At 33.2% G+C, this 11,100-nt stretch overlaps 1 protein-coding gene across 1 annotated transcript; it reads right to left on the bottom strand.

Moving 5' to 3' along the window:
• Positions 1–3,993: 3,993 nt before the first annotated feature.
• On the bottom strand, positions 3,994–5,494 carry LOC121750557. The gene is made up of 2 exons (XM_042145115.1): positions 4,948–5,494; positions 3,994–4,794 (listed from the first exon to the last, which is right to left on the bottom strand). Exons 1-2 carry the CDS (start codon positions 5,229–5,231, stop codon positions 4,164–4,166), a joined length of 915 nt encoding a protein of 304 aa, XP_042001049.1. The 5' UTR covers positions 5,232–5,494; the 3' UTR covers positions 3,994–4,163.
• Between the last annotated feature and the right edge of the window lie 5,606 nt (positions 5,495–11,100).

Here is an 11,100-nt window from a genome sequence, read left to right as displayed (position 1 = left end):
AAGAAAGTTCGAAGGCCCAATTATATATCTATACTTCAGTCCACTAACTATAGTTGCTCATCAGAGCAACAAGCCCAATGCTCAAAATCAACAAAGATACCACTAAATAGTTAAAGTTAAAACCTTTTAAACTATGTCTTGAACATATTAATTTTGATTTATAAAGTATGCAGATTTTATATTATTTAATTATCATTTTTACATGCTAGCTCGCTCATTTTTTAGGGATTCCATATTTCTTGAGAAATTATATTGTAACAAAATTTTCTTTTTATTTATTTTTTGAATGATTATTTATATTTTCGTAAAACGTTGACGGAGGATAAATCAGAATCGAACCGAATTTTAGAATTAATTATATTGAATTGGGAGATTGGAATGAAAAAAAGTAGATAGAGAGATGCACATGGAGGTATAGCAAGATAGAAATTATCAGATAAAGCTAGATAGACATGTTAACAAATTTTTGAATGACAAGCAAGGTTTTAGGTAGAATTATCGAATCCAATCAAATACATAAAAAAAAATGTAATTAATATTAGATGAGAGAGAAAGGTCTATAAATTAGCAATGAGTTATAAATAAAAAATTATGTGCATGAAGTATTCATCATTTATTTTGATAATCTAGCATTTATAAATTATTTAATCTAATTCTATGAAATATTTAATCTGATTCGCAAAAAAATCACGGTGATATAATCGGATTTAACTTGTATTTTAAGTGGTTATACTTATATGAAAACTAGAGGTGTAGATTAGTGGTATAAAAAACAAGTGGTTGTTGATTGTTGTAGACTTATTTATATCTGTCTCATTCTCTTATGTATATACAAATCAGAAAAAAAAATTTGTCCCGATTACAATGGAGGAAAAGAACTATAAGTGCATGGTTACATAATTGAATTTATTTAGTAGTGTGTGTTTTATGGTTGTATGAAAACAAGAGATATTCCCTACGTCGCCTAAAAACATAGGCATTTGAAATGACACGAAAATTAATATACAATTGGTAAAATAAAAAGATGAGAAGAAATTGTAGTTAAAGTAGTGGCAGTGTATAGTATGATCCACATTATTATTAGTGTTTAATAAGTTGTAATGGTGTGTCATAGTTATATAAGTTGTAAATAAATTAATATATATGCGTAATGAGTTACGACAATTTTCTACAAATGGAAATTCACATATTATATGTGACGGATGAAAATAAAAAGTGCAAATAATTTTATACGACGGAGGGAGTATAGTTTATTTAGTGGTATGTAACACAAGGGGTGTGAAAAACAAGTGGATGGTTGGGTGATATAGACTCATTTATAGTTATGTCATCCTTTTAGGTGTCTAAAAATCAGTAAGAAATGTCCTGGTCATAAATTAAAATAAAATAATAAATGTAATATTATATAATCAGATTTAACTGATATTTTCTTATAATTTTCGAAAACATGAGGTATAGTTTAGTGGTATGAAAAACAAGGGGTGTGAAAAACAACTGAGATTGTTCGCTGGTATAGACTCATTTATAATTGCTTCATTCTCTTAGGTATTTACAAATCAGCAAGAACTATCTTGTTATAAATTAGAAAAAAATAATAAATGTAAACTAACTTATCATTTATTTTGAAATTCAGTAGCTATAAACTATATAATCTGGGCATTTAAAATATTCAAAGAAAAAATGCCTTGTATATCCCGAAAAGAAAGTTCACAGGCCCAATTAAATTTCTGAACTTCAGTCTACTAACTATAGTTGGACATCAGAGCAACAAGCCCAATACTCCAAATCAACAAAGACACCACTAAATAAATAAATAATTAATATGTAGAGAGGTTCTCAGCAAATTATTAGTACTCATTTAATTTCAGCCTAATCGATTATTTTCGGATTTCACCCACGGCTATATATGTTACGTGTGACAAATAATTAAAGTTAATTTGGTGTATGCCATACACATGATAATTATGATTTATAAAGTATGCAGATTTTATTTTATTTATGCATATTTTGCATATGAGTTAGCTCTCTCTTTCTATAGGAATTTCATATTTCTTGAGAATTAGTATATTATAACTAAAATTTTATTTTTATTTATGTTTTCTTGAAGCATTGATGGTGGATGAATAAGAATCCGCTATTATATTGGTGGAGTGATTGAAATGAAAAAAAAAACTAGATATAGAGTCTAGAGATGTACATGAAGATATAGCAAGATTGCAAAAAATCCATGGTTACATAATCAGATTTAACTTCTATTATAGGTGGTCATATGGAAACAATATGCGTAGATTATTGGTATGGAAAACAAGTGAATGAAAAACAAAAAAAACAAAGGTGGTTAGCGGTAATAAGTTGAGTCATTTTCTTTTTTAATTAAAAATAAAACATTCAATCATTCTTACTTTTTCCATCTCATGTTTTACTCTCTCTTTTAGCTTTCTTACTTTATTCTTCTCTCCTATTTTTCAACACAATTTCTTAATTTCCGTGCCCAAAAGTTTTGTATCAACTTAGTTGAGACGGAGAGAGAGTATAAAATATATTCAGTGAATGATTAGATAATCAGATTCAATGGATTTTTTTTATGGTTGTATGGAATGGTATACTTTAATGGTATGGAAAACTAAGGGGTGTGAAATACAAAGTGTGGTGGTTGGCTAGCATAAACTCATTTATAGTTGTCTCATCCTCATATGTATCTAAAATCAGTAAGAATTGCTTCTAGCGATAACGACATAGAGAGATACCCCATCGCTACTGGCAATGGCCGATACTATACTTTTTCTACATGCCCTTAACGTCAAAATTATGGCTTCACCAATGACTACAACCCAATAAAAAGTGGACGACACTCGTGATGAAACCGGCCTGAAAAACTGAACACCCAACCCACGTCCCGATCAAGATCGGGCTGCATATCCTAGAAACAAGAAATTCAGACCCAACAATCGACCTTTCCGACAAACAATTTAATCAAAGATTGATTAATTAAAAATAAATGGACAAAAACAATGAAAAATAAACAGGGGGAGGAAGTAGGGCATGCAGCAGTGGCGTTAATGCAGCTGTATTAGTTTCAGAAGAGAAAAAAACACACACTAACTCACATAAAGGTAAAACACGAGACTGAAATCAGCAGCTTTATCTCGAAAGCTCGAGGACTTTTTCCGTCACTTCTGCGCCGCCGGGGCCCCACCGCCACGTCACGTCGGGAAATTTATGCAATTATACTACCTACACTTCTCTTTTCAGTTCTCATCATACTTACATATTCATACGTAATACTGTACTACTAATATAATGATTGATAATTAGTTTTATTCATATTTTGTTTAAATGCACTTGAGTTATGACGATCCCAAGATTCAAATGTTTCTGAAATTTTGTTTTATTTTGTTAAACAAGAATTAACATTTTAACAACATGTCAAAGTTTAGATGGTTCTTTCAGGCTTGATTAGGAAAATTCTAGTAAAAGAATCACGAACCTAATCAAGCCTGAAAGAACCATCTAAACTTAATTATATGCCTTAACTTCATTCTCATTAGGTTCATGAAAAAAAATCAGTAAAATATGAGTATGATAAACGAAAAATTTAACTTAATAATAAAAGTATTTGCAAACCAAGAAAAGTCGTCCTTTAAACAAGTCAAATCCTTAAATTGGTTGCAAACTGTACAATATCATATATTAATGGCATCCTACGTATAATTATCACGTAAATAAGAGCCGGATATATAGATATTTTATATTCTTAATTATCTTGCTATATTATATATAAATATTGCTCATATATATATGTACAAGAATCGTTATGTATCCCAAGACGTGCTTATACTTAGGGATAGACACGATTTGGTTAAAACCAAAATTAAATCGGACAAAATTGTAAGTACTACTATTTGCGTTGTTTAATTTAGTTTAAGATTTGATTAACAAATAGAGTATGGTTTAATTTCTTAAAAAAGTACTACTCCATAAAACAAGCTACCGTTAAGTGAATAAAATGGTTGTCTACTATACTCAAATATACGTATAAACTAAAACGTTATTAATAGTCGTTGAATTTTATCAGACCTAAATTTCTAGATTACAAAACCCAAACAGCGATTCTTTGCAATCGAAAAAAGCGCATTTTAATTTACCAGCTCAAATCACTTCTCTCAATCCCGATCTCGATCGAGCTGCATCTCATCCTCTCCGCCTCCGAAATTCGAGTCGGGGCTGGTGTTTGCCGCCGCCGCGCTCTCCGACGTCGGCATATTAATCAGCTGTCCTGTAATCTTCTCCAGATAGGAAACGATCGTCGCCTCGCGGCTCTTCGCCATCGCCTTCTCGTGAGCCCTCGCCGCCGCCTCGCGCTCGAGATGCGCGAGCTCCTGACTCCTCCACGCCTCCTCCCTCGCTCTCCTCTCCTCGCTCAGCCGATCGATCACCTCCGTGAATTTCCTCTGCAGTTTCTCCTGGTGTTCCAGCACCTGCTTCACCAGATTCTCGAAGAATTCCTCCATCGGAGTGATTTGCTGCGGATCCGAATCCGTCACTTTTTTCTTCTTCCTCTTCGTCTTCTTCGCTTCGGTTCTGGAAGGTTCTTCTTCGTCGGTCACGGGCAGTGGTGGTGGTGGTGTTAAGTTAGGGGCTGTTTGGGTGGCTTCAGCATTACCGTGACGTTTGTATACGGCTTCCAGCTCGCTGAAATGTGCTCTACTTTTGGCGTCCAAACAGGTCGCTAGAGTTTCTCTCCTCCTCACTATTTCACTGTTTTCATTGGATACTTCTGCGAGAAGGGGTTCCCTACACAATATTTATAAAAATAAAATTAAAAATAAAATTGGGATGTTGTAAGTACATGAAATTAAAAACACTCAATTTTCTTGAATAAAAATTTGTGTAATTTAATAATGTGACATCAAATTCGACAAATTGAATTAAAATAGTATAGATTACCAAAATTGAGAGTGGAGAATTCCGAGAGATGATTGTCTGGCCTCGGGCAGATGGTATTGCTGACTCACACCGTTGGGGGCGGCGGAGGAAGTTGAGTGAATCTCGTTGAGGCCGAGCTTGAAGTTGAGGGGGAAGTAGGGGGAGGGGGGGAGGAGTAGTGGTTGTTGGGATGTGTGGATTTGGTCGAGGATATGGGTCGGGTTCATGGATAGTAGAAGCGGGTTCTCGGGTTGCTGTTGCTGCTGCTGCTGGTGGATGCCGGTGATTTCGAAACCCGAATGCATCGTTATAGATCTTCAAGTGAGAAAGAGAGGGGGGGGGGGGGAGAAATAGAAGTAGTGGTATTTAGAGTTGAATTGGGTGGTTTGGAGCTGAGAAACCCTAGTAAAATGGAGGATTTGGGATGAAGGGATATGGCTAGAGAGAGAGAGAGAAGAGGGAAGGGGAGAAGGAGAAAACCCTCCTTACATGTTTTGTTGGAGAGCAGCTGTGTCACAGGATAAAGGGCCGGGAACCGGGTTGTCGGGTTGGGGTGTGAATTGGACCCGTTTGTGAGGATTCTAACATTGTTATTCATTTTCATAACATAGAGTTGGAATGATATTATGAGTCCTGCACCCAAAAATATCTGGGATTCAAATTAAATCCAAATTTAAAATATATTTGGAGTTTTCTATTTTGCTTCGTTTCCAATTCAGTTTTTATAACTTGAATCAATATACCGAAATATACTTATACTATATTAATATATATTTATATTACTCTAATATCTCACTTTTAAAAGGGCATATTGGCAAAAAAATAATGAGATTTGATCATTTTCTAGTATATCCATAATTTCGAAAATCAGTTAGTAAAATTATGGAGTTGTGATTTGTTCTCACTTATCACATGTTGAAAATTTCAAGTCGTCTTTGTGGAAATATATTTTTCAATCGAGCTACATTCATATATGCTTTATTGTTACAAAAATTGAAATCTATTTAGTATTTTACTTTTCTGGATTAATTTTAATTAGTGGATAGTTTAAACATAGTAAGACATATGAACGTGTCAATCATTTTGGCAAAATAAAATTGTTAGTATTAGTGGTTTTACCATTTTTAATTTACAGTACAATTATTAATACGCCAAATTACAACCTTTTTTTTTTTTTGTACCAAATGATAAACTCTGAAAGTAAGCTTAAAATGACATTTCTAAGAATGTTAAGTGATAGTGATGCTTATCATGCTTTTCGTTAATTTTGTTTCTTCGACTTAAATACATGAAAGAGTGTCACGACGTTTTGTCGTCCATTTTGTATATAATTTTTATATTGAAACAAATTCGTTTTTAAAATTTAACTTTTCCGTATTGTGCATCCTTGATGTGATTAAAGTATTCATCAAACACAGTTGTGCATATTATTATAAATTTATAATTAATTAATCGATCTAATTTCTACAAAATAAATTACTTAAGCACATTCAATTGAACAATTTTAATTTGTTAGATTTGAAATTCCACTCAATCACGAATTTGTACTATGTTATTCCTCATCATATATTATATTTCTTCTCAAAATTAATGAGGTGGGCCAATACACACACATCATATTAGTAGCCGTTTCATTTCATTTCATTTTACTTTACATATAGATATAAGTTGCTACTCAAACAAAAACACCAAATCTTTGGGTTTCAACACAGAATCCCAATGAAAAAAACATAATCATATTCATAGTATTTATTTCAGAAGAAAAAAGGGAAAATGGATGAATAGAAATATCAAGAATTTGAAAGGGGGGAGAGACAGAAGACAAATGACACGTGCGGGGGTGTGTGTGTATGTGTGCAGCAGAGCAGGGCAGGTAACTGCAGAGAAGACATTCTGAAACGGAAGGTGGCGCACGTGAATGTGTGACTGTGTTGCTGTCTCCTTCACTGCATTAGTTTCCGTGTCAGCTCAGTTAATGCCAGACTTCCCTCATCCAACGCCTCTCATTCGCCCTCGCAATTGGCTTTCGCTTCCCGATCTCGCCACGTGCCCTCGCAATTGCGTGTTTTTAAAATTCAATTTTCTGTTGTAATTTGTTTATGAGTTTTGGACTTTTACAATAATACAAAGCCAAAAAAAAAATAGGAGGAGCAAACGTATATTTACTTTTTTTCCTCGGCGCCTCCAAAAGTAAAATACAATGAAAATATATTTGGTATTTTCAGATTAAAATACATGAACTTAACACTAAATTTGGTATTTTCAGATGTTATTCTTAAATATACAAATTTATGAGTCATTTATTATAATAGGCTAATAGCTCTAAGCTTCTAAAATTAGCAAGTAATGTCTACACATGCATTGAATAAGTGAAAATAGCATGCATACAATGATACAAGTGAAAATGTTATCTCCCTTGAAATTCATGCGTTAATTTTTTTTATTAAAGAAGCATAATAGTGGCCTCTCTATTTACTCCCGTGATAACTCAAGTCGTCGATTTATTTGATGAAGAAAAGCGTCGTACAATTTAAGCTCCGCTATTGTTAAGTTTATAAGTTAGTTTAAGGAGATATGCATATAGTTTATGACTATAAATTACTAATATCTAAAAATAGTGGACCAAAATATACTTCATTTACGTGACATTAAATACGAAAAGGAGTGGGCCAAACGCTACGGCATTTAATTTCATAAAAATAATTTAATACATGTCGGAGAAAAGGCTCAATACTATTCACATAGAAAAAGGTTTCCAAAATAGATAGTTGTGGTGAAACATGAGCATAAGTATTTCCGTACATGTATAGACAATTATATAGATTTAATACACGTGATAAAATAATGTCACTTTACTTTATTTAAACATAAATGATTTTCCTTAGTTACGTTTTTTCCTAATTTGGATTCCTGTGTACACGACCATTTGACCCTTTTTCATTTATAACCAAATAGCTCCGGTGATGGGCGTAAAAGCATAATCATCTCTCTTCGCTCTTTCAAAGGATAAGAGAAATACAATTTTTTTTTAATTATTATTATTATTGATAGTTACAGTACTATGTTTAGTACAACTCTTTCAACAAGTACGAAATAACGAATTATACTTGGATTTGGATTACAAGGACTATTATGTCTTATGGGGATCACACATGCGGCTTCAGTCGGCCTTCCAACCTCCGGCTCCTCCTTGAGTCCGATCTCCCGATGAAAATAAATAATCAAATTCTTTTTGCCCTTACAACAATTCATTGATAGAACAAATGAAAGTTGTTGTTTTATCTCATGCCATTAATTTAACTAAAACTGATGAGGGTTGGAGAAAAGTAACAAAGGTAGAAGAAAAATTACCTAAATATTAAGTTGCATAAGAACTTACCTCCAACGCAAGTAAGATATTATGTTTTCTCATATTTATTTCAAATGAGTAAATGAGTTCGTTAGAGTTAAAAGATTTCTTCTGGAGAATAAGTACTCTGTAACTTTCTCTGGACACTAATTCATACATTAAGATACATCCGTAACAATAATTGATTCATTAAAACATGATATATTTTGGTCACGCTTGTTGATCAATAATACCTGACTATGAAGAGTGAATTGCCATTAAATTTGCATCACAGATTCTTAAGAAAGATTTTCGGTAACATAATAAGAGTTTGAGGAGGTCAAGAATTCCAATATATCTAATAACCTTCACTAAGTATAAATCACTGACATTTGGATCATGGTTAATTGCCACATCAATTTTTCTGAGATCAATATCAAACTAACACCATTAGTTATAATGTTGTACATAAAAAAGCTTCTCAACACAACCATAATACAATGATAATACAAAGGTGGAAGTCTAAGAAAATAAGACTAGTTGCAAACCTGAGCCAAATGGTTTAAGAATAAGTTGGCAGAAAATGCAGAGCATCTTTAACGCTACGGGCCGGGCCGCAAATCGCGAGTCCCGGCCCGTCCCACGCGGTACACGGAAGAGCGGCACGGCCTGGTGACAGTCCCGCGGCCCGGCCCAGCGCGCGTTAATCGGAGAGGGGCCGTGACGGAAGAAGGAATTTTTGCCAAAAATTGGAAGAGGGAGAAGAGGGAGGAAGAGGAAGAAGAGGGGGGGCGACGTGCTGCAGATTTGCAATTATTTTTCTGAATATTTACATTTTGGAAGAGGAGGAAGAGGGAGGGGGAGAGGAAGAAGAACGAGAGAAGCGACGTGATGCAGATTTGCAAATTTTTTTTTTTGAATTTTTTTAATATTCTAATTTTTTTTATATTTTTTAGGTTATAATTTATTGTTTTTGTATTTAAAATGAAATTCTCGTGTTATAAATGAAATTTTCCGTGTTATAAATTTCCGGTGTTTTTTTATTTTACGTGTAAAATAGGTTGAAGTTGTGAATAGTGTCATTTATTAGTTGCGACTCGGGTTGTGGCCTGCCGGGTTAGAGCAGTTGGGGCTTGAGCCGCAACTGTAGAGGAATGATGACGTGGAGGGGACTTGGGACTGGAAATGGGGACGGGATTATTTATGCCCTAACATGTTCTCTTCTTACACTACAGTTGTATTGTGAATCGAAATTTTCCTCTACATTGTGCTTTTGAGTCTACAACCAATTACTATAGAAGAAAACTACTCACTAGTTGTTCAATTTAATACACACAACACTTAGACAAAGATACATGTGTTCAAATTATAGTCAAGGGTAAATAGTTCATCACCTTGACGGCAAAGGACTTTGTATATTTTTTGCATGGTGATGAATAAAGGGTTTCCAGTTGACCAATTTCATCAGAAATAATGAAGGTCTTGATAATACCTATCATTACAGAAGATTCAGAAGTACATTTGGAAAGCCAAATAGCAATAAACTTGTACTCCCTTCGTCCACGATTAAGTGTCTTAAGTTTCTTTTTTCGTCCGTCCATAATTAAGTGTCTCATTTACTTTTTACAACTTTTGGTAATAAACCCTACATCCTACTAACTCATTCCATTCACTTTTTATTTTAAAACTAATAGATTGGTCAAGAAAAATATACGTATGTTTTAAAGTAAAAAGGAAAATTTATTTAGATTACTAAGATTAGTAGAAAAGGGATCACACAACCGTATAATAGGTTTTTTCGAAATTAAATTCTTCACTTATAAGATTTAGGCACATCACATATTCATATACTGTATGTCTTTGCGGCCAACATTTGAATCAAACATAATTAGACCGCAATACAGATTTAAATAGCACAGGATATCAAAGGCTTGAAATCCCAATTTTTCCATCATTTTCGGAATATCTTTTCAAATATCTCGTATTCAAAGCAGAATTTGAGGTACATATATGTATTGTTTATTACCAAATAATTCTACTTCTGCCAAAGTAAAAACCTATCATAAGCTATGAAATTTAATGAGGATGTGATAAGGTACAACTCCTATACATTCAGAAGCTAACATAGTTGGCAATCGAAAAGATCAATGTTTCAAATACCAAATGAAAATTTATTGATTAAATAATGGTAGCTATAAACACACTCACTATCATGAATTCTTTCTTTTGCAGCTCCTCAAGAGCCCTCTTAATAGATCCACATTTTTCAAATCTATACTCTCGTCGTCCCACATTATGAGTTACTTTAACTTTTCTGCATTCATTTTATAAAAATGTCGTCCCACATTATGAGTTACTTTAACTTTTCTGCATTCATTTTATAGAAATGATAATAAATAGTTAAAATATATTATTGGACAATAATAGTATCCATCAGTCCAACCCACCAGATCAATCCACCGGGCCAACCCATTTGATTTGGAGAATAATATAATTGGACATTAATATACACAACCTAGATTTGCAATAAATATTTTGTACACTTTTACGTATACTTGTATCCATGCCTAAAGGTACATATTATATCGTCATTTTTCCTAAAGAATGTATGGTACCTATATGGAAAGTTGCTAAGCTATGAATGAAAATCTTTTATGAACCAAACATTTAATTCCCTATTTTTAATTATGTCAAATCTTGAAATACACATCATTAATCTATGACATGTCTATCTTGGTAAGAAATATAAAACAATAGATTCACATCCAGAATGAATATGACGAACAAAACATTGTCCCACTTATTAGATGAAATGTGACGAACAAAATATAATTCAAATAAATATT

This window comes from Salvia splendens, chromosome 10, assembly GCF_004379255.2.
Source record: "Salvia splendens isolate huo1 chromosome 10, SspV2, whole genome shotgun sequence".
Lineage (NCBI taxonomy): Eukaryota > Viridiplantae > Streptophyta > Magnoliopsida > Lamiales > Lamiaceae > Salvia > Salvia splendens.
Note: the sequence above shows the minus strand (reverse complement) of the source record. Positions and strands in the feature narration are given on the sequence as shown.